General features: G+C 41.9%; 1 protein-coding gene, 1 long non-coding RNA gene and 3 other non-coding genes across 5 annotated transcripts; 4 read left to right on the top strand and 1 right to left on the bottom strand.

Moving 5' to 3' along the window:
- Positions 1–602: 602 nt before the first annotated feature.
- LOC122133339 lies at positions 603–7,133 on the top strand. Its single transcript, XR_006152697.1, has 2 exons — positions 603–1,517; positions 2,431–7,133. It is a non-coding gene; the product is annotated as an uncharacterized LOC122133339 (long non-coding RNA).
- Positions 7,062–7,133, top strand: trnad-guc. Its single transcript has one exon. It is a non-coding gene; the product is annotated as a tRNA-Asp (tRNA).
- Positions 7,134–7,575: 442 nt separating this feature from the next.
- Positions 7,576–7,646, top strand: trnag-gcc. The gene has a single exon. It is a non-coding gene; the product is annotated as a tRNA-Gly (tRNA).
- A 2,055-nt stretch (positions 7,647–9,701) lies between these two features.
- On the top strand, positions 9,702–9,772 carry trnag-gcc. The gene has a single exon. It is a non-coding gene; the product is annotated as a tRNA-Gly (tRNA).
- A 12,117-nt stretch (positions 9,773–21,889) lies between these two features.
- On the bottom strand, positions 21,890–25,328 carry LOC116222975. Its single transcript, XM_042709449.1, has 4 exons — positions 25,213–25,328; positions 24,861–24,929; positions 24,661–24,777; positions 21,890–23,700 (listed from the first exon to the last, which is right to left on the bottom strand). The coding sequence occupies exon 4, from the start codon at positions 23,606–23,608 to the stop codon at positions 22,577–22,579; it is 1,032 nt and encodes a 343-aa protein (XP_042565383.1). The 5' UTR covers positions 23,609–23,700; positions 24,661–24,777; positions 24,861–24,929; positions 25,213–25,328; the 3' UTR covers positions 21,890–22,576.
- Positions 25,329–25,336: the final 8 nt, after the last annotated feature.

Raw genomic sequence — 25,336 nt, forward strand, 5'->3', positions numbered from 1 at the left:
TACTTCGTAAAGTGTTCGGTAATAGACACAGCCTGTGTCTTTTGTTCTGGCAGAGGCAATGGCAGTTTGGACAATGAGCACATCTGCATCGTGCTTTGCATGGTCTGTGATACACCCAGCCTTCTCAAGTTCAGCACTGACATAAACCAAGAACCGTTGTTTGTTTTCCTTATTGTCAAGGAACTGGTCCTTTTTGGATTGGATGATCATGTCACCAGAGAAGTGTACAGTCACACCGGGAGTAGCACCTGTCCGACGCAGTTGAGTGGGGTATTTTATTGTTTATAGAGCTCATGTGCATATTCAAATTCATTTCAAAAGAAACTTGTAATACAAAAAAAGTTACTTTTCATGTATACTTTTAATATGTAAAGTTTTATTGTGGTAGGAGTAAAGGAAAAAATTAAGCATATTTGAGTGTATTTTGGACATATTCGATTAGTGTATAGCTCATTTGCATATTAAAATTAAGAAACTTGTAATATAATTTTTTTTACTTTTCATGGGTAGCTTCATTGACCGTGGTTACATGGATTCGAATAACTGCCTTAGTCGGACTGAAATCGCAATTGCAATTGCAATCGCAATCGCAATTGTGTTAGGAGTAAAGGAAGAAAATAGCCCCATTGGGGTGTAATGTTCCCTGGCCTTATTGGCACACATCTCGGATTGATGAGAATTTAACATATTTCCTCAACTAGGATTTCTTAGGACTTTTAATATGTTGTTCTGGACACCTCAGAGAAATAATCTAAGCTTCAAAAAATTATTTTACAATTTATTCTACTTTTGGCTCCAAAAGGGGTTAGTTTGCCTGGACTACTAGGGAGGCACTTCACCTAGAGTCTGTCTATTAGCTTCACCTGCCTCGGTGTTTTGAGGATTTCAATTATGTCTTGGAATGTCAGTTAATGATGTCAATCAGTTATGATGGGTTTTTGATTGGGGGGAGGTGTCCGGGAGGGAATGATCAGGGAATTAGATAGGTCAGTTAATGATTAGGGGTGGGGTCACGAGAGTGAGCTCTACAGCGTTTGTCTTGTCAGAGAGCTGAGAAGAGTAGTGTTGAACTTAGAGCGAGTGTATTTATTTAACTTGTTTTTATTTATTTATTATTAAATCGTAGAGTTAATTCTAAGTAGTGTTCAGTAGTTTGTGGTTTTATTTAGAGACACTTCCTACTGCCCGTTGTCTAGGCTGTACATTGACAGGTAAACCTAAAAAACATATACCTCCGGTCTCCGCTTCCTTGGGAAAAAGTTCCACGATGCCACACTGGCGTCAAGAAGCGAGATGGTAAAAACCTCCGCCTGTCGTCTAACTAAGCCACGAGGATGGCAAATTGCCTGGAGCAGAGGACGCGACCCGACATAGGCTGGACTACCGAGGGAGAGAAAATACAGGAGGGTGTTAGCGGGCCAGCGATATCCGGCACCAACCTCTCCAACCTTTCAGTAGTTTCTGACGGTTGCGCTGGTGTCGGGCACATGTCTACCTCAGAAGTACTTCAGTGTACTGTATGTATACACTAATAAGCACTAATACTTCAATATTTATACTCTGATATTTTATATCTTCAGATTAAGTATACTACACCAGAAGAACTATACAGGAGCGTTTTATTAGTGACTTAATTGTGTGCTTTGAATGCTGGATTTTCAATACTCACTTTGTCGGTTACTGCAACCCTCGATGCAACGCGATTTTCCCAAACTTTTGGGAAAGTGGCAAACAATAGCAGTGGTTTCTCGCTACTTCATCAGTGAATATAAATGTGTCGCATAATGGTCATGATATGTTTTCACTGACAATTTTGTTGAGATATCTTTGAAGCATGTTTTAATTGTGTGTTTGTTTGTAACGGAACATATTGCCTTATTGATGGCCTGTAAGTTAACAAGCTAAGTACAGCCATTCAGTTGTATGGGACAACATTAGCAAGCTAGTTAGTTAGCATGTTTTCTGGCAGTTGTCACCATCTAGTTACGTTTCAAAGAGGCATCACCAGCTAGCCTCATTGTGAAATTATTTTGACAACTTTTACAAAATGCAGAACTGAGAATTCATGTGGGAGAAGTGTTCCTAGTAGGATAACTTTGTGATGTGTAGCACTAAAATCCTTTCAATTGTTCTGATGTCATGGAAACCTTAACTGTTCAATATATTTAAATAATAACTTGTCTGATGGCTCCTTATCACTATCCATAAAGCACAGGTTGTGCAGGGAAGGCACGGCAGGACAAACTGCAAACGTTCACTTCACCCATTTACTTGTGTACAGACATGATCATCCTTGTTAGCATACCTATTTAGGAAGGACACAACTATCTCTTGTGTAGTAGGGCCTACATCTTGTCATTCTGTGCATGTTTAATTTTCATAAGCACATGCATTGTCAACATGCATGTTTTATTTTTTCTTTAACTCAAGGGTCTTCAAGAAGATTGATCTCTGCTGGCTTCATCATTCCAAAGGCCCATTTCCATTACCCACAGGTGAAGTCTGTGCCGTGCTCCTGGGGTGAGCCACCCTAAATCTGGAGGAGCTGAACACGCAGCGCCAGGTGAGGGGTGGGGATCCTCACGGGTATGCAAAGAGAGTGATCTTTCAGCCTGGGTTTCTGGGGGGGCTGTCGGTAAACTTGAAGGAGCTGAACACGCAGCGTCAGGTTAATCTAGAGACCCCCAGGATCAGTCAGGGTTGAGGTCATCAGGGTCAAACCTTTCCTTGCCAGTGATTTGACGGCCACTGGGAGGAGACAAGACGTAGACGTTGGACCCACCAAATAACTGTCAACGTAGCTAAAGCTCATTCACCAGGACAGAGTCCCTCCCCACCGTCGCTGACGACCACTGGGGGGGGAAGCGAAACGCAGACGACGTGCTGAATAAAGGCCCCTACCATGGTGTGGTTGACTTAGTTCTGGATCTAAACTCTCCCTGCCGGTGCCTATTACAGTGTGTACTGTAATAAAGATAAACATTTTAGAAATAATATGGAACATTTTAAGGGCAGCATTCAAATATAAGTCTTTATATTGACTAAATTAAAATGACAGGCATAGACACGTGTATCCCTGTGCTCCAAATGACTGTGAACAGAAGTGCACTATATACATGTGTACAACAAAATAATCCATGTTTTTTTGTACATATGTACATTTTCATATATTCAGAATCTATTTGAATTTATACCTAGTAGCCTAGAGAACATTAAACCTTCAGAATATATTCACGTATATAGACATGGATATAGATGAATATAGATAGTTTATTCCTTTCTTACACCCATCTTTGTTTCTCTGCCTCGTAGAAAGGAGACTCCTGAAACGCCTTCCAGTTCATCTCCTTGGCCATGCCCTTATCTCTGTGTAGAACGGTGGCGTCTCCTGAGAATTCTCAGGCGGGGCAATATTTCTGATAATGATTAGGCAGCCCATTTAGTAGATGCATTAAGCAACACAATTGTATCAATTTGTTGTTAGCTGATTAACTCATACAGCAATACCTTTTTGTCCACTTGATGGACGCACACAACAGAAAGCTGTCCCTTCTAGCTACATACGTTACAGGTGGAAAGCTATGGAAGTAAGTTGCATCCAGGAGCCTTCATAAGCAAAAATGTGGCTCCACAATACATTATCCCACTTATTCATTATTCACATTACTCACATTACAATTGATATGTCCACTAACAATATAAAAAAGGGAGCAACATAAGTCAAATCCAACAATATTTTTTGACTGATCTTGAAAGTATTGGCTTACAAAAGCAAAATAAGTTATCACATAGAAAATAACTCGGGTGTTAGTGCAAGTAGCGGTAGTAGTAGTGGTATATAGAAATACAGTCCGTGTTAGCCACTTCACAGCCTGCTAGCCACGATTTTCTTTCGTACCAATTCTTGGAAAACCCTTGGGTGTAGGTCGTCGTCCCCCCCCCCTTGTAGAAATCTGTTGAATGGATACATTTCGTCTAGGAGGTCCAAATTGTTTTGTTGCCAATTTATCATCATTAGTACGCCAACTAAAAGGAGTTTCTTTCAAAGAGAGACTTGAGTTGTTTTACTGAACGCTAGCCATCTTGACGGAATGTGACTTAATCAAAGCTGTATGACATACTTATACGCAGTTGGACCACCAATGGATGGTGCTGGTCCAGGGGATGGTGTGCCAGGCGGCGGTGTCCAGCTGGAGGGGGGTGTTGCTTCTAGGGCTTGGGCAGGACCGGGTGCATGCACACTGGACGGAGGCACAAGAGCAGCAAGTTCATCTCTCTTTTGGGTTCTATGTTTGTCTCAATCCAGAGGGACTGGACAGCAGCCTGGTTCTTGGTACTCTAGGCCAAACCTCTCTCCGGTGTCTGTCAGAGAGGTGGAGTGCAAGGTACTTGTCTTGCCCAGTCACTCTCTTAGAGGCAGAGTTCAACTCCACTATTAAAGCTGGATCAAAAACAGCAGGGAGGATGACACCTGGCTGCTTAAGGTCCACCAGCCGTTGGTAATTCCACCGTGCCACCCCGGTCATACCCTGGGCCTGGAACAATTCGGTGGAGACATGAGTCCCCGTGATCCACTGGGCCTGGTGGAAATGGTACCCCTCCTGCTTTGATGTACCTCTGACAGGGATCCATATCGGAACTTTGGCACCTTCACCAGGAGCATGGTTCAGCTGAAGAGTTCCACCATACCGGTACATTATACCCTCTGAGAGTTCAGGGTCACTGAGGCAACCACGGAGAATGTGCACTCTCTGTATGCGCCATAACTTCAGCATAGATGGCTTAAAGAGTGGGACATTGTTGGGGTCCGTAGCTAAGTGAAAATGTTTCAGGACTTTCTCCACTCTGTCCAGCAGCTCTGTGGGTTGTGGTATCTTGGTCCTACAGTGCTCTCGTGAATGTTGTTTGGTGGGATTGGCTGGATGAATACCACAGAACTCAAAGGCGTCCTGGAACCTCTTTAAGTCCTCCTGATCCACCACAGAGAAGGCAGCGGAGAGGAGCTGGCAGAAAGTGCTGTACAAAGGGTGATGCTCAGAGGTGCACTCCCGTGAAAAACGCCTCAAGCAGTGGAACAAGTCCAGTTTCACAACGATGTTGGTGTTGTAATGTGACCGTGAGGCGAAAGCATTTGCCAGCAGTTCAGAGGTGGCTCCAGCAACAACAGAAAGGGTAGTCTTCCAGGCATCCTGGGGTGCTATGTCTGTAATCTTGTGACAGTGGAGTGGATGATGTCACTCGCTTGTGCCGCCACACAATAACAGCGAGGGCATGTGAATTCTCGTGGCATATAGTATGGCCTAAAACAGTTCTATGTCTGGAAAACGGATACGTTCTTTAACAGTTATATATCCGGGATTACACCATCTGGAGTTAACAAAGACAGCCAGCCCTCCACCTTTCGACTTATCACTCTGTTTATCCCTGTTGGCTTGCACCACCGTGAAGCCGTCGAGTCCACTAAACAGTCTGGTATATTCCCATTTAGCCATGTCTCCGGGAAGCACAACATGCTGGACTCCCAGTACTCACCTTTGTATTTTACCAGGGCTGGTAGTTCGTCCGTCTTGTTGGCGATCTCACATTCCCCATGACTACCGAGGGCAGGTAGGGTTTAAATATCAAAATTACACTTTGTGCCATCAGTAGCCATACTGTAAACAAAGGAACACTTTATAGATGTGTGTTACCATTTATTCTCTAAAAACAATGTAAACTTTGCTCAGCCGTTACAGGTATTTGACGTACAAAAGCTTTGTTAGCTGGTTTTGGGGCTTTCTGGGACGGAGAATCAGGGTTGTCCTGCCTGGTGCTCCAGATACGCAGAGAGTTCCCTGATGCTCGAGGAAGGTATACAGGGTTCAGACCTGCCCTTGATTGAACCTCGACACATAGCTGGCTATAACTTCCCGCTTGTTAGGTTTCTCATACTTGGCAGAGAGATCCTCGGGTATGGGGATCTTCATTACTTCATTCACATAAGGGGCCGGGTCCTAAAAACCTTGTGAAAGATGAGGTCCAACAGGTTATCCACGTAGTCTGTAATACAAAAAAAAAGATTGTACCTTTTTTATATATATATATATATATAATCCAACCCTGTTACAATGTTGCACATTTTGCACTTTTTTTGTATTTATATTTTCTTTTTGTAATTTATTTTCTAATTATATTATTATATTTATTGTGAAGGCCATTTAAAGAGAGCAGTTCATTTATGTTTAGGTTTCACTTGTTGTATAAGAGCTGTTTGTACATTGTTTTGACTTAGGAATTTTAATTTACCAAATAAAAAAATGAGAAGCTCTTACAACTAAATCAGAGATGAATGACTTTATGAAGTAACCGAGGGTAAACAAACCTGTACTTTTTTTAGTAAGGTTGTGGGGGTTTCACAGAAAGCTACATGCCAACTGTGCACATCTTTGGTGGATCCGTCTGGCAGGCCACAAGATGTACCCTAGCTAGCACACTGTCCAGATGTACTTGCCTAAACAACAAGAGCAGCAATGCATGTTTTTTTAAAAATATAATCTCATTATCCTTGCAGTGCCATGCATACAACATGAACTAAAAGCAAATAAGTATCTGGCATTTGAAGAAATGTAGTATCCCATTACACACATAATATAATTTTCACTGAAGTGTAGGTACAATAACATTGGCATACTATGCATGCCCTACTTGCATTTTTCTCCAAAATCATCATGAAATAATCATACAGTAAATAGGATTTTTAGATTTGCAATTTTACGGTGAATGGTTTTGATAGAGACAGTGTCTAAACAGCGCTATGAAGTCGTAGTGGGCAAAAATATATTACATCCGTAGTGGTTTAGCAGCAGAGAAGAATGGGAAATGCTATAGGACCGTTTAGCTGAATCATTATCGGCTCCTGCGCGGAAGTCAAGGGTTTAAACGCAGACCACAGAACACAAACGACTAGGAATTGGGTTTATATGGTGTGAAACGAGGCTCGAATAAGATGTATTGTTTTAGGAGTGACTGTCTACAACAGCGAAGAACAAATTCCAACGTTGTTGCTTTCCAGCCAATGCTCTTCCTCGTTAGTATAGTGGTGAGTATCCCCGCCTGTCACGCGGGAGACCGGGGTTCAATTCCCCGACGGGGAGTTCAAGTTTTTGAATAAATGTATCCTAACTTGCACCTGAATTAAGTGAACCCGCTTGCCGTGTCTTAAATGCCACTTGCATACTACAACAAATCATTAAAGATGATCACTTCTTAGCATAGTGTAAGGTAAGAAAGCAGCTTATACGAGCCGGAGTTAGGACCTGGTACAATCGTAGAGTGGACAGAGAAAAACAGAGAAGATTGTCAATGTTCTCTGTACACGTAAGCATTGGTGGTTCAGTCAATGAATGGGAAACAGTTAGGGGCCGTATAACACATTTTGGTTGAACAGAGAAGAACAGTATGAAAGGCAAACATTCGTACAGTGGCCTGTCCGAATCAAACAAATAGGGGAAAACGACAGTGCAGTTCAGAAACAGAGAACAACAAGGCAGGAGGGTTGTTTTAAAAAAATGTCCGATCTTCGAGAAGGTCTCGTAGGCATTGGTGGTTCAGTGGTAGAATTCTCGCCTGCCACGCGGGAGGCCCGGGTTCGATTCCCGGCCAATGCATCGTAACCTTTTCATCATCATCATCATTGTTTATTCAGGGAGAAATTGACTGAGCACAGGGCTCTTTTGCAGCAATGCCCTGATTGAGGCCACATAGTACAGAAGAACAATACATAAACAAACCACAACAAAACGAAACAGACAAAATATATTTAAAAAAAAACACACCAAACAACTCAGAAATTAAGCATAAAAAATAAATAAATAAAATAACATAAAGTAAAAAAATTAAATCAGAGAATCATTCAAAACAACAGCATTGAGGCACATCCTTATTATCTAAAAGGCTCTTAAATTGGTTGACAGACAAATACTTGGTTAATTTCAACTCCACTTGAATAGTGTTCCATTTATGGGAAGCAAAGAACTTAAAAGCTATTTTACCTATATTAGTTTTTGTAAGGGGGATTTCAAGGGAGATGAGGCTCTGTGACCGTGTATTATGACAGATGGATTTTAATTTTAAAAGTGACATGAGATAATTAGGCAGTTTTCCCACTAAGGCTTTATAAACAAATAAAAGACAGTGTTTTTCCCTCCTGTCTGCTAGAGGGGACCAACCAACATTCTTGTATAAGTTACAGTGGTGGGTCCTGAAAGCGTCTCCTGTAACAAAGCGAATAGCACTATGGTAAACAGAGTCCAGGAGTTTTAAGGTAGAGGGTGCAGCATACATGTAAACAATGTCACCATAGTCAAGAACTGACAAAATTGTTGATTGCACTATTTCCATTCGGTTTTCAAAAGTAAAACAAGATCTTATTCTATAAAGACTGAACCACCAATGCCTACGGGACCAGAGAAGATCAGGTAAGGATTTCACTCAAACCAATTATGCTGTTCATCTCTGTTCAACCGAAAGTTTAGTTATACGGCCCCTAACCGTTACCCATTCATTATCTATGGCAGGGGTTTTCAATCAGGGGTCCGTGGTGCCCTGGTGTTCCGCGACGGCATTGCAGGGGGTCCGCGACATGAGCCTATGTTGATCAGTTCCCCATTGACTTTTTTTTTTTTTATAAATATACCTGGGCCCGTCGACATATTTATGTCTGAATAGCCAAGTCGCATTGCCCAAAATACTGATGTAGACCTATATTCAGCGAAGAATGGTGGTCCCTGGGACAAAACCAGTTGAAAACCCCTGCTCTATGGTAAACCACTACGGATGTAATGTATTTTTGGTCACTACGACCTTGTGGCGTTGTTCCGAGTTTTTTTTAAAGACTGAACATTCCAGGTAAACTTCTGTGGATACTGGACAAGTCACCAGCGTCTCGCTACATTTACTCACGCTAGACTGTATTAATCAAAAGTAAGGTATGTTGTTTAGGGTAAATCTAAAACCACAGGATACATGTACATGCATATCGACAGATTTGTCCAGTTAGCCCGCTTTGTGGTAACATTAGTGTTCGCTGCTAATTCGCTTGGTTGATGTGAGGGAGCTGGTCGGCTTTGCTCTCTCAGACAAGTTTGGGGTAACATTTTTTGTAATGTGTGTGGATTTCATGTTGTTACATGATCATATCTTGTCGGCGTGGTACTGACACTCATTTTGTGGCACCAATTGGCTAGTGTCGCTCGCGTCGGTAACGATGAATGGTTTTAATTGAGACAGATGTGTATGATGTATGAAAAATGTGACATTGTGAAATTACACCATAGAAGTAGGCCCATTTTTCAGTTCCCAGGCGGTTCTTCAGTCCGAAACACGGAGAAGAACAAGGGGAAGGTATTTAGTCCAGGTCCAGGCTTCCCCTAGCGTCCTCTAGTCTAGGAGACGCCACTGCAACCAGTGTGCCGTAGGTCAATAGATTAATTGCATATGATATTAAATAATAATATGCCATAGTGACGTAATCCTTGACATAATCTGCCAAACCTGGTCAATGTACAGAAAGCACAAAGGCAAACATTCGTACAGTGGCCTGTCCGAATCAAATGAATATGGAAGGGGCAAACTGCTTGTCCTACTGTGCAGTTCACAAACAGAGAAGAACAGGGCAGATACGTTGTTTTAAAGAAAGTCCAATCTTCGAGGCAGTCTCGTAGGCATTGGTGGTTCAGTGGTAGAATTCTCGCCTGCCACGCGGGAGGCCCGGGTTCGATTCCCGGCCAATGCAACATTACCTTTTGATGGTTTGTATTCTTTGCTCACCAATGTCTGTACATTAGTTTTGCCTCTCTATGCTTTGGGTGAGAGTGCCACAGAAATGGTTTTGATTGACACAGAGATTAAGTGGTTTAGCAACAGAGAAGAACAGGAAACGATATAGGACCGTTTCGCGTAACCATTCTTGGCTCTGACGCAGGAGGTATGGGTTCGATTCCTGGCGAATGCAACATCCCTTTTTGAGGGTTTATATAACTTGTCTCACCATCATATGTGCAGTATGAAACAGTCTAACATTTAAAATTGTTTGGGTGAGCGTGCCACAGATATGGCTTGATTGACACAGAGACTGAGCTTCGGAACAGCGCCATGAAGTTGTACTGGCCAAAAATATAACCTCACCTCATACATCATTAATCATATTACAACATGCATCATGACACATAACCTCACATAATACATCATTAATCATATTACAACATGCAACATGACACATAACCTCACCTTATACATCATCAATCATATTACAACATGCAACATGACGCATAACCTCACCTAACACATCATTAATCATATTACAACATGCAACATAAACACTAAATCAAACAGGAGAGAAAGAATGTTGCACTGCTCTGCTCAGATACTACTGATTTCTAACATGTAGAATGATGACAGTGGACAGGACGATACTACAAGCTGCCCACTGCTCCTGGGGGGTCCTTGAGGAAGGACGGTCCAGGATGGGGAAAAAGCAGAAAATAAATTCACCGCGACCTCAGGCCTACCTGCGTGTGTGTGTGTGTCCTGTGTCGCCTCCATATGTGCACGTGTGTGTTCCAGTGTGTCATTAAAAACCTGACAAAGGTCTTAATTATTATTATACTTCAGTCTTATCAAGTACAGTTACATATTACCTGCCCTGTTGGTAAATGATCATACAGAAACATTCAGAGGGATATTCTTAGGCCTTACAGCTCAAAGCACAAGATCCTTCAGGCTTTGGTAAAGCACGTACTACTATTTGACGTACTACCACCACTTATACTTACACCGACCTGCACTTTCTATATTCTTATCATATCCACACTACCTTAGATTAGATTAGATTCAACTTTATTGTCATTGCACAGAGTACACGTACTGTGGCAACGAAAAGCAGTTAGCATCTAACCAGAAGTGCAAAAGCAGAAGAGTGCAGAATATGTGCATATGTATAGTGGTAATGTAAAAATAGATAGAAGTAGAAGTTATAAATGAGGTAGGAGGCATGCTATGATATAAATACGATGAATATGGACAACACTTTAAAAATAAATAGATATAGATATGAGTCCACTATATGTGAGAAATGTACAGTAGTTATACAACAATTACTGCAAATGTTCAGTGGCTGGAGGGAGGTGTGTGAGGGGGTAGCCAGGGGGGCTATCACCGTGGTGCAGAGTTCAGCAGGGTGACAGCCGCAGGGAAGAAGCTGTTCCTGAGCCTGCTGGTCCGGGAACGGAGGGCCCTGTAGCGCCTCCCCGAGGGAAGGAGGACAAACAGTCTGTGGTTGGGATGGGAGCGGTCCTTCACAATGCTGCGCGCCTTCCGCAGACATCTTTTGCGCTGGACAGCCTCGATGGTGGGGAGTGAGGAACCAGTAATGCGTTGGGCAGTTTTCACTACCCTGTGGAGTGTTTTGCGGTCCGCAACAGAGCAGCTGCCATGACTGAGATGTAGTTGATGAAGATGCTCTCGATGGTGCAGCGGTAGAAGTTCACCAGAATCTGAGGAGACAGATGGACCTACTTCTAATACTGCTAGTCTTCTATCAATACTGTTCATATTCCATATCTATTTCTTACTCTACATATCCTATTTATTTCCATATTCCACTTTACATATGCACATACTCTGCACTTTTACTGCTTTTTGGCACTTCTGGTTAGGTGGGAGATTGACCATCTGGTGACCTGGTGTGGACAGAACAATCTGGAGCTCAACGCGCTGAAAACAGTGGAGATGGTTGTCGATTTCAGGAAGAACCCAGCCCCTCCCAACCCCATCACCCTGAGTGACGTCCCAGTTGACAGTGTGGAGTCTATCCACTATCATCTCCCAGGACCTCAAGTGGGAGCTAAACATCATCTCCCTCACCAAAAAGGCACATCAGAGGATGTACTTCCTGCGGCAGCTGAAGAAATTCAACCTGCCAAAGGCAATGATTGTGAACTTTTACACCTCCATCATTGAGTCCATCCTCACCTCCTCCATCACCATCTGGTACGCTGCTGCCACTGCCAAAGACAAAAGCAGACTGCAGCGTGTCATTCGTTCTGCGGAGAAGGTGATTGGCTGCAATTTGCCATCTCTCCAGGATTTGTATGCATCCAGGACCCTGAGGCGTGCAGGGAAGATTATGGCTGATCCCTCCCACCCTGGACACAAACTCCTTGTGCCACTCCCCTCCGGCAGAAGGCTGCGGTCCATCAGGACCAAAACCTCACGCCACCTGAGCAGCTTCTTCCCGTCGGCCTCATCAACAAGGCCCAGGACCCCCGCCCCCCAACACGGACTCTAATCCCTTTTTTGCACACTCCTGCTGTAACTTAATATGTGTATTGTTTATTGTGTATGTTTATTGTTTGCACCAACGTACCACAAAAAATTCCTCGTAGGTGAAAACCTACTTGGCAGTAAAAACCTTTCTGATTCTGATTCTGATTCTGATGCTTAACTGCATTTCGTTGTCTCAGTACTCTGTGAAATGACAATAAAGTTGAATCTAATCTAATCTAAAGGCATACCCTTTTCAAGTCCTTATTCTTTCAGTGTGGATGAAAATATTTAAAATGCAGCATGAGTCTATGTGCGACCATCTGTGCAGTAGAGGCAGAATATGCTCGACCAGTAGAGATGGTAAGCAACATCAAAACACCCGAGTAAACATCACTGGACTTTGGCCAGAAATGCTCTTTGTTTGGAAGTTTCAGCCCATAAAACAAGATACTATAACCTTTATAAAGTTTCATTTATTGATGATAATGCAAGACCATCCCAACCTCATGTAGTACTCATGTCTGCAATGAGCCTAAAGTATGTCAGACAACATTTGCATTTTTTTTTGCATTTTTGCAAATTTGCATTTTTTCACCATGATAACATGAGATGCAGCATTTCATACACACTTGCAGGACTCTCCCCAGTTTTGTGGTTGAGATGTATATTTCTCCATAATGATAAATGAAAAGAAGAGATGATCTGAAGCTCAGAGGAAAGACATAAATTATTAAACACAATACATCTGTCAACCACTTACAGTGAAATTCACAGTCCATAACATTTTCCACTCTTGGAAAACTGCAATTACAGTTTATTGTGATTCTGGCTGTGGGTGGGTGCTCACATTCATGGCAAGGCAACAAATAAAATACAGCATTATCACAGGGATATGGTCCTCTCTAAAGGCATTCCTCTCTGCAAGCCTGTATCTTCTGTTGAGATACCTCTTTAAGGTATTCCCTATCACCAAAGAGATTGGGTAGGGTGTACATCATCACTGGTTGTCCACCTGGAGAGAAAAGCCGGCCAACTCTCTCACACTCACATCAGCCAAGGGAATTAGTAGCGAACACTAATGTTACCACAAAGCAGGCTAAGTTTTATGGAAATATCTGGCGGTATATCTGTAAATGTATCCTGTAGTTTTACATTTACCCAAAACAACGTATCTTACTTTTGACCAATGTACACTACCGTCGCTAAATGTACCAGTTGCTGGTGATTTGTCCCATCTCCAGAGAAGTTTACCTGAAATAAAAGTTTTTTTTTTTTTTTTTTCTCACAGCGCCAAAAGGTAGTAATGGGCAAAAAAATATTACATCCGTAATAGTTTCACACTACCATTTAGAATGAATGGGAAACGGATTAGGGCCGTTTAGCTAAACTATTATTGTGTACTAGCAAAGAGTAAGTAGGGATGTTTTCATGTCCGTGTTGTGCCAATCCTCGTTAGTATAGTGGATAGTATCCCCGCCTGTCACGCGGGGGCCAGGCGCGTATAGTTGTAGCGGATTACCGGCCAATAGGATTGAAGCATTTTTCTGGGTCCGTGCATTTCATTATTTATTTTAGATTCCCCAAGATAGAGGGTTCGTATCCCCATTGAGGTGTTATCGAATGTGAAATACATGAGTAGAAAGCATTGGAAATACTTGGGGATTAAAAATGAAATACAACTTTCTATGTAAAATTCGTTTTTTTGTAGTTTATATCAAATTTATAGTAATGCTACTACTTTGAACATCCATCACATTCACTCCATCAGCTTGTCAGTATCGTTGTATAAATGTATTAATGATTTTTAGTTCTTCCCTTGTTTGTCAAAGTGTGTTTAATTATCATTAATATCCCCTGTACTGCTCAAATGAACTGAACCAGCAGACTTGGATTCATTCTTATGACCCTGAACCTATTGTTGCAGATGGTATAATTAAGCTGAGAAAAAGCTATATTGTTTTCATTTAAGCAGGACTAAAAGGCAGTGTGTAATATTTCAAAATAAGTTCCATTTTTATTTATGATCTTAGTTCTATTGACAACATGTGAAATAATTTATACTTGTCTCAGTATTTACACAAATGGAATAGCGTGGACTGTAATTAAAGATACATGTTTTATAAATAATATGGATCATTAAAGGCCAACAATTAAATATAACTGCTTACAATGACAAAGGAAAATGACAAACAAACAGCTAGTCAATGTCAAACTTTCCTTTAAAAAGAAGGAAACTTGATCAAAAGGGAGCATCTGTCTGGCTGGCCTGATGCATTGAGGTCAGTTTAACATACAGTCTTATTTACACAGATAAAAGAAAGTCACATTTATAACAGACAAAATATATGTATCAAATTAAATGTATCAAATAGGACTGCATGTTTTATACAAATGTAGTGTGGATTGTAATAATAAGATAAGCATTTCAGAAATGATATGGAACATTTAAAGCCAGCTTTCAAATATAACTTTTCACAATGACTAAATGAAAATGGCAAGCATAGACATACATCCCTGTGCTCCAAATTACTGTAAACAAGAGTACTATGTGCGTGTGTACAACAAATGTGAATGTGCACTCTCGCTATGGTGAAGACCTCAGCATCAGGGGCAGAGCATGTGAGATTTCTGGAACACAATACATTAAAAAAAGCTCCTTCATCAGTCTCGTATCGAGACTTGGGCTGTTCACAGGCAAGACAGGTCTTTTATCCGCCACCCATCCGCTTTCTTCTTGTGCACTGCTAAAGTCTTCACACCTGGTTAGGCTGGAGCAATGGCAAAGTAAAATAAACCAGTTATTATTATTATGTCACTGAATGAACACATTTGATTAGCAGGCAGGCAGGCACGCAGACACCTGCAGGCAGGCAGGCAGGCGCAGGTGGGCAGGCACACACAGACGCACGCACACACAGACGTACGCACGCAGGCAGGCACGCACAGACACAGGCAGGCAGGCAGGCACACACAGACGTGCGCACACACACTCAGACAAACGCAGGCAGGCACGGCAACACCTACAGGCAACGCCTAAAACAGGAAAAAACTTTTTTTCGGGCAGTTCAACGCTGGAGTGCTGAATCCATTAGCACTCTACAGGACTGCTTTGAGACAACAGACTGGCAGATGTTTTGTGATGCAGCTGATGGGGACATCAGTGAATACACAGACTCTGTCTCTTCATACATCTCCAAATGTATCGATGATGTCGTCCCTTGGGTCAGTGTTAGGACTTTCCCAAACCAAAAGCCCTGGGTAAATGGTAATGTCCATGCCAAACTCAGAGCACGGTCCTCTGCCCACAACTCTGGTGATCCGGAGGCTTTGGGGAAGTCCAGATGTGACCTACGGACGGCCATCAGAGATGGAAAGAGAGAATACAGAGACAAGCTGGAGTCCACCTACCTCAGCTCCGACCCCCGACGCATGTGGGGTGGCCTGCGGAACGTCACTGGCTATAAAGGGAGAAATAGAAGTGATGATCAGCCTGCCGCCTCTCTACCTGATGACCTCAACACCTTTTACGCAAGGTTTGAGGCAACCAACCCCCTTCCTTCCGCAAAACTGGCCGAGGACCGAGACGACTGCACTCTGTCCCTGACTGTGGCTGTTGTGAGGCGAGAGCTCCAAAGGGTGAACCCTCGGAAGTCATCCGGGCCCGATGGAGTTCCTGGCCGCGTCCTCAGGGGATGCGCCGACCAGCTAGTGGAGGTATTCACCTCCATATTCAACCTCTCACTACATCTGTCTGAAGTCCCCACCTGCTTCAAGCAGGCAACCATCATCCCCATACCAAAGAAATCATCCATCACCTGCTTAAATGACTACCGCCCCGTAGCACTGACCTCCACCATCATGAAGTGCTTCTGCTCCACCCTTCCAAACACCCTGGACCCCTTTCAGTTTGCATACCGCACAAACAGATCAACAGATGATGCCATCGCCCTTGCAACACACACCACTCTCTCCCACCTGGAAAAGGGTAACACATATGTGTGTATGATGTTTGTGGATTACAGCTCAGCATTCAACACCATTGTGCCTGCCAAGCTCGTCCTGAAGCTCAGGAGCCTGGGTCTTAAAACACCCCTGTGCAACTGGATCCTGGACTTCCTGACGAGCAGACCCCAGGTGGTGAGAATGGGCAAGCACACCTCCTCCTCACTGACCCTGAGTACCGGGGCCTCCCAGGGCTGCGTACTCAGTCCCCTCCTGTACTCCCTGTACACACAGGACTGTGTGGCAACACACAGTTCCAACATCATCCTGAAGTTTGCAGACGACACTACCATCCTGGGTCTCATCTCTAACAACGATGAGACCGCCTATAGAGATGAGGTAAGGGGCTTGGCAGCATGGTGCCAAGACAACAACCTGTCTCTAAACATCTGCAAAACCAAGGAGATGATTGTGGATTTCAGGAAGCTACAGAGGGGGGGTCACAACACCATACACATTGAGGGAGCTGCAGTGGAGAGAGTCTCCAACTTCAAATTCCTCGGTGTGTACATCAAGGATGACCTCACCTGGTCCATGCAAGCGGACTCGGCGGTCAAAACTGCACAGAAGCGGCTTTACTTCTTGAGGAGACTCAAGAAGTTTGGCATGTCTTCTAAAACTCTGAAAAACTTTTATAGATGCACCATTGAGAGCATCCTCTCAGGCTGCATCACTGCCTGGTATGGTAGCTGCTCCGCTGCCGATCGCAAGGCCCTGCAGAGGGTGGTGAAGACAGCGGAGCGTATCATCGGCGGCCATCTCCCTTCCGTGCAGGGCATCTACAACAGTCGATGCCTAAAAAAAGCACGGAACATTGTCAAGGACCACAGCCACCCAGGCTATGGTCTATTCACACTGCTGCCGTCTGGTAGACGCTACCGGAGCATCCGAGCACGGACTACCAGACTCACAAACAGTTTTTACCCCCAGGCTGTTAGGCTGCTGAATCAGCAACACTGAACAGTCGCCATCACCTTGTACTTCACACCCATACAAATACACTTGCTACATATATATATGCACATATTTTTTTATCTTATTTAATTTAATATTCCCCACCCTGGAAACTGCCCTTCTTGTATTTCAAACTGTTGTTACTTGTTATATGTTATATGTTATATGTTATATGTTATTTCTGGTATATGTTATTTTGGTATATGTTATTTTTGTTAACTGTTGTATGCCGTCTACTGCGTAGATGTTGGCTGCCAAGTCGTAAGAATTTCGCTGCGCTGAAGAAATTTGGTGTATGCGATAATAAACACTTTGACTTGACTTTGACTTTGACGGACACACAGACGCACGCATGTTGTAACATTACAGTATGATGCAAAAATGTACGTCCAAAACTTTATGTTAACTTACCAATTACTTCTAGAGGTTCCTGGTGGTCGTCTGGCGGCATCTCCTGCTTTAGCAGTGGACCAGCAGAGAGCGGCTGGACAACGGATTCTTGGAGGCAGACTTCAACTCAGCCATTACAGCTGGATCAAACACAGCAGGGAGGATGACACCTGGCTGCTTAAGGTCCACCACCCGTTGGTAGTTCCACTGTGCTGCCCCGGTCAGCCCTGGGCCTGGAACAATTCAGTGGCCATCCACTCTCTTCTTGTGCACTGCTAAACTCTTCACATCTGGTTAGGCTGGAGCTATGGGAAAGTAAATAAACCAATTATTAGGATTCCTCCGTCAGGAGGAAACCTATTGTTATTGTAGGTTTTCTTATTATTATGTTTGTACCATGGGAGTCAATGGCAGCCCCTAGAACCGTATGGTAACTTTTTCTGAAATTTGGCACACTCATTAAGGACAGTCCCTTCTTTACTCACACCACTAGACCACGCTAGCGCCACCAACGGGTCAAAGTTGGACTTTTGTTAACACACACAACTTTTGAACCGTTTGACCGATTTTCAAAAATGAGGTACCTTTGAAAGCCTACTCCTCCTACAATTTTGGTAAAATCTTCTTCAAAATCACCAGAGATGATCTTCAGACCAAGCCTCACAAAAGTTACCATTTTGATCCTCACAACCGTTTGTCCGGTACAGCCACTCAAATTCAGCAGAAAAGCCGCCAAACAGGAAGTGAGATAATATGTAAGCAAATCTTTGAGCTATAAGGCTGGGTGTCAGTGGTGCAGGGGTAGAGAAGGCGTTTAGTAATTAGAAGGTTGTTAGTTCAATTCCCTGTAGGAGCGTCCTATAGCAACACTCTTCTTTCCTCTATTCTTTCCTTCTTCCACTCTTCCTTCCTTCTTTTACTCTTCTTTCCAAAATTGTGAAGAATATACATTTCCCCCTGGTTTCGCAATCTTTGGAGGAATCCGCATCGCTGCTTGCAGCTATATTTATTTTTATGTCACTGAAATTAACACATTTGATTACATAAAAAGGACAGTGTGTTTACCATCAACTGATGATGCCTGCAGTTGAGCAGTTGACTGGAGGAAAAATTACATTACATTTGATTAACACGGTAGACAGACTTCAGTTGATCAGTTGTCTACTGTGGTACTAGTATAGTATTTACAACGTTATTTGTACATTATACGTATGTAATATTGTAATATTACTTTGGTAAAAAGAGAGATGGTATCAATCCCTTGGTAGTCAAGCTGTTAGTTGGTGCAATGTATTAAGCCAATAGCTGTAGTCTCTTACCAAGCCAGCGATTCTGACGAGTTATCAACACATTACAAGTCAGATCCATGGTGTACAGATGAGTTAACATCACAACATGAAAACCGTACACATAAATATAAAATACAATCATGTTCATTCATTATATTACGTAATTTCAACCCAAGTCGTAGCGTCAGTCATTTAGCAACGAGTGATGCTGAGGTATAGCTAGTTAACTTAACACAACATTGTCATAAAATGGACTGACAAGACTATTTAAAGTCACGACATGAAAACTGTACACATGACTATATAAAACGATCATGTCCACTCATAATTTGACGTGTAATTTCACCACAAGTCTTCATTGTTACCTAGCTAGCGATGCTAGCCAATTGGTGACACAAAATGAGTGTCAGTACCGCGCTGGCAACATATGATCATGTAACAGCATGAAAACCACACACAATACAAACAAACGTTATTATGTTAATTCATTCTTTGGCACATAATTACCCCAAACGTGTCTGATGTGAGAGAGAAAAGCCTGTCAGCTCTCTAACATCAACCTAGCGAATTAGCAGCGAAAACGAATGTTACCACAAAGCAGGCTAACTTTTATGGCAAATTCTGGCGATGTAAATGTATCCTGTAGATTTACATTCAACCCAACCAACGTGTCTTACCTTTGATGGATCGACACTAGCGTGAATAAATGTAGCGAGTATCCTGTCAGAAGTTTTCCTGAACTAAAAGTTTTTTTAAAGACCGCGCGTCAAAAACTCGAAATAGCGCCAAAAAAATCGTAGTGGCCAAAATCATATAACATCCGTAGTGCTTTAGTACTACCATTGGAAATGCATGGGAAACCGTTTAGGTCCGTTTAGCTAAAGGACCGCCGTGGGTAGTTGTAGTGGATTACCGGCCTATCGGATTGAAGCATTTTTCTGGGTCCGTGCATTTCATTATTTATTTTAGATTATAAAACAATTGGGTTCTATTGAATTATTTAGCTGTTCCTGATTGGACGAGAGACGTTCCATGAGTTGGAATATCCCAGGACATCCCAACTCGGACTTTTAGCTGTGAAAAGTCTTACCTACCCCACTCGCACTTGTAGCCTACTATATTGCTTAATTCCCCAAGATAGACGGTTCGTATCCCCATTGATGTGTTATCGAATGTGAAATATATGGGTAGAAAGCATTGGAAATACTTGGGGTTTACAAAATAATTACAACTTTCTATGTAAAATTAGTTTTTTTTTGTAGTTTATATCAAATGTATAGTAATGCTACTACTTTGAACATAGTACAATTACTACTCCATCAGATTGTCAGTATCTTTGTAGAAATGTAATAAATAATGTTTAGTTCTTCCCTTGTTTGTCAAAGTGTGTTTATCATTAATATCCCCTTTACTGCTCAAATGAACTGAACCAGCAGACTTGGATTCATTCTTATGACACAGAACCTATTGTTGTAGATGGTATAATTAAGCTGAGAAAAAGCTATATTGTTTTCATTTAAGAAGGACTAAAAGGCAGTGTGTAATATTTCAAAATAAGTTCCATTTTTTATTTGTCATCATAGTTTTATTGACAACATGTGAAATAATGTATACATGACAAATTGAATAGTGTGTAATTAAAGACAAGTGATTTAGAAATAATATGGATAATTAAACAACAAATAAATATGACAATGACGTACAGTAAATACACAATACAATGACAAAGGAAAAGGACAAACAAACAACTATTCACAAGGACAAACTTCCGTTTAAAAAGAAGGCAACTTGATCAAGGGGACAGGGAGAGGGGGACAGAAGTTAGTGTGCATACAGTGCTAGTTAATATGACAAGTAAAACATGTTTCCGGCCATGCATTAATGTCAGTTAATAACATACAGTCTTAATCACACAGATATAACATAAGATAAAGTCATATTTATAACAAACAAAATATATTTATCAATTTGGAACGTTTGCACGTTTTAAACAAATGTAAAAGCGTGGACTGTAATCATAAAGATTACAAGCATTTTAGAAATGGAACATATAAACATCCACAATGAACATTTCCATATTTACTATCTATTTTCATTGATACAGAAGCCTTGACAGAAGCATAGACATATTTACATCCAAATGATTGTAAACAACAGTACATGTATACAAAAAAACAATCCAAACTATGCGCAAAAGATATAGTTTGTAGATACTGACATATGTACAATTTCATACATTCATACACATGTAAAATAAATAAAAAATAAGAAAAAATGGAATATGTATGTTTTTACAACTATTCAGAATCTATTTACATCTATACAGAAAGTCTAGAGAACCTTAACATCTAGAGACATATAAACATCCAGAACAATTCACATAATAACATATGAACATTTTCATATTTACTATCTATTTTCATTGATACAGAAGCGTTGACGGAAGCATAGACATATTTACATCCAAATGATTGTAAACAACAGAGCACTAAGTACATGAGTACAACAAAACAATCCAAACTATGCGCAAAATATATAGTTTGTACAATTTCATACATTCATACACATGTAAAATAAATAAAAAATAAGAAAAAATTGAATATGTACATGTTTTTTTTTGTTTTACCACTTTTCAGAATCTATTTACATATATATAGAAAGTCTAGAGAACCTTTACATCTAGAGACATATCATCATCATCATTATTATTTATTCAGGGAGAATTGACTGAGCACAGGGCTCTTTTGCAGCAATGCCCTGATTGAGGCTACATAATACCGAAGAACAATAAATAAACAAACCATAACAAAACAAAACAGACAAAATAAATAAACAAAACACATTAAACAACTCAGAAATTAAGTATATATAAAAAAATAACATAAAGTAAAAATATTAAATCAGAGAATCATTTAAAACAACAGCATTGAGGCACATCCTTAGCATCTAAAAGGCTCTTAAATTGGTTGACAGACAAATACTTGGTTAGTTTCAACTCCACTTGAACAAAATTACATTTTCATATTTACTATCTATTTTCATATTTAAAAATGTACATCTATTTAGAATCTATTTACATCTATACAGAAGCCTACATACCATATATACAATGTATTTATTTAGTCAAATATTATTTAAACAACCAAAACAATAATTAAATAAAAAAACATATACATGGAAATCATTTATTCTTTCCTTCCACCCATCTTTGTCTCTCAGCCTCATAGAAAGGAGACTCCTGAAACTCCGTCCAGGTCATCTCCTTGGTCATGCCCTTATTTCGGTATAGAGAGTACACTTTCGATGGGCAGTAAATATATTTCCCTGCCACTCCAGGGAAGCCCGTATGGATGTGTGGGCTGTTTGGTCCCTGTTTCAGTTCCAAGTGGCAGAATCTGCAGAGGCGGCCTGTATGTTGTGATTCTGGTCTTTTCCTCTTTTTATCTTTCATATCCTCCACCCGTTTCCTGGTGGCCTCCAGCTCCCTCTGGAAGAACTCTGTCTGTGAAAAGTCTTGAAAGGGCATTGTGGGGTCTGAGAGTCCCTCAGCAGCATAAATCTGATGCACCCTTCTAGAACAATAAAAATAGCGCACAGGCCCTTGCTGGTGAAAGAAGTGGATGGAGGATCCATCAGTCTCATATTGAGACTTGGGCTGTCCACAGGCACGACAGGTCTTTGTCTGCCTTTTCTTCTGCTGTTGCTGCTGCTGCTGTTGTTGCTGCTGCTGGCAGCTGCTCCATGATGCCCTCCACAATTTTGTCTATCGATTCTTGTGACAGAGGTGTGGACAGGGCAGATGCAGGTGGAGGTGGATTGTTAATAGCCGGCCCCATAGTGACCACAGGAACACTAACCGTCTCACTCCCCTCTGTTAAAGAGTGCCACAGCTGTTGTGTCAGCAGAAGTGTTTCCTGGCTCGTGTTGAAAGATGATTTGGTGTTTATGAGTTTTGCCAGGTGCTTCACATAGTAACTTGACACGGAGACTCCACACCAGCCATTGGGATCTTCATATAGCCCAAAAGCACGAGACTGGTTTTCCTTCCTCAGGAACTGCCCAATGGTCCTCTGTCCATACACGCCAGCCTCCGCATTCATGACACTTTCTGTGGTTTGTAGGTAGGCCAGGTGAGCTCGCTCATACTTGAGATGCATGACCTCATTCACCTGGTTTGCCATATCATTTGGTGACTTGCCAATGCGCCTCAGCTCATCCATCACAGACTTGCAGATGGCCTTTTTGTAAGTCAGAAATGCGGGCAGAAGGTTGAAAAAGCGCTTGGGCAGCTTCTCCAGCCATCGCGGACTGTCAGCAAACCAGTTCCTGCGACAAGCCTTGCAGCAGAGTCGTGAGGACAAGATGTAATATTGACCACTGGTGCCAACAATCACCCGAGGCCTGCCCACACCAGCTGAGACCACCTGCGGATGAGGACAGCTATGAAGACATGGCAGGATGTAATTGTTTCTCAACCTGGCCATGATGTCACTCTCAGGCTTCCAGATAAAAAATGGATGGAGCTGGAAGAAATTGGGGGATGGGAGCTCAGCCACCGTATTGATGAGCTCAGGCTGTGGAGGAAGACGCCACAGTGAAATTGTGTTCCCTGGGTTACGCACTGCGCGAGACCCAGGCCACAGCCCGAGATCTTTAAGCTCTGTCTTCATCCACGTCTTTTGGTGTTGAGAACAGCTCCAGTTTATTGTGTCTTGGTCATGCCTAGGCAGAGGGACAGGAACGGGTGCCTCAGCTGAGGGAACTAGGATTTTAAAAGGAAGACAAAAAAGTCATTACTGCCTTGTTAATCATTATAGATTGCATAGTTAGTAGTGGAAAGATATTAAAGCAGTGTTAACACAACATCTTAGTGTCAGGAGCTCAGAAAATGGAGGGGTTGTCTACATGCTGTACATTCTTACCATCTTCACCACTGTCCTCTAAAGCAGTGGTTCCCAAACTTTTTACAGTCCCGTACCCCTTTAGACATTTAATCTCCAGCTGCGTACCCCCCCCCCCCCCCCCCCCCCCCCCTTCGTTTGAAAAAAAAATAAATCTTCCTTAGAAGTTTTTTAGATTGATGGCTTAAAATGAGTGAATAATAAGTGCCACAAGTGACCCAAACCTTAAGGTTGTTGTTTGCCAGCCATCAACAGAACAGAAGACTAAAAAAAACATTATTTGCAGGCGATTGGGAAGATGAGCGAATTCATTTGACAGGCTACGGAGGTCTGTGTTGAATAGGGGGGCGTGGCTGGAGCGGAGTTCAGCACAGACGTGACATTTTCTCAGTGGTTATGTTTTCTAATTAATGCTTGTTCATCGTTGCGATCGTTGTTGTGTTTATAAGAAAGAAATACAGCCTTACAGGACAAAATACAGGGGAATTTGGGCGATTTTGATGCACAAAATTATGTTTCCGTCTGAAAGTTGCAATTCTGTTTCAAACGGTACATTCTGCGAATTCCGTCCGTTTTCTGTTATCGCGGACATTTTCTCCCCGCGTACCCCCTGAACCACTTCGCGTACCCCAGTTTGGGAACCGATGCTCTAAAGTAAGCACTTTGCGTGCAGTGGTGTAAGCAGCACTTGTGCTGGGACCTGCACTTGTACAGGCTATAAGCATGATAGCAAAATGTGACTTGGTTGTGAAAATGACACTGAGTTAAATCAGCTATGCATTAAGCAGATGTGTAATTTAAACACTAAAATGGAAACATACCTGGAGTTGACTCAGGCCTCTTTGGTTTTATCAGATTAGGTGTCTCCTTTACTAGGAATGCCAGCTCTGGTGGAAGGGCAACAGGTGTCCTCCTCTTCACACTTGGTGAGGCTGGAGCTATGGAAAAGTAATTAAAACATTTTAAATGTTTTAAATGAACACAACATTTGATTACATAAACAGGATAAGAGTGTTATTACCATAAACTAGTGATGCCTGCAGTTGAACAGTTGTGTCAGGGGGGGGGTTGGACAGCGCCGCAGATGGAACTACAAGAGAAAATCATCAGTCATTTCAGAATTCACAATGTACGCAAGTTTCAGTATTAGTAGGAACTCAAACAGCCATACTTTACTTCTCCTGCTTCTCATAGCTTCACAAATTTTAAATGTCTAATTCCCACACACACACTAAACAAATGATCCTAATTGCTAATCACTAGTCTAAGCAGGAGGAGTAATATGACTCAATGAACAAGCATGCATTCAAGTGTCAAGTATCCAATGCTGCCTAATGTTTTTTTTTGTATGGAGAATAAAAATGAATACTTACCCTCATTGTAGATGGATCAGTTCATCATAGATCAGTTCATCATAGATCAGTTCATCATAGCAGGGATCAATTCATAGTCCTTAGGACAGTTAGTATAACGCCAGCATACAACCATATTGTTAGA

The sequence above is a fragment of the Clupea harengus genome, chromosome 12, assembly GCF_900700415.2.
Source record: "Clupea harengus chromosome 12, Ch_v2.0.2, whole genome shotgun sequence".
Lineage (NCBI taxonomy): Eukaryota > Metazoa > Chordata > Actinopteri > Clupeiformes > Clupeidae > Clupea > Clupea harengus.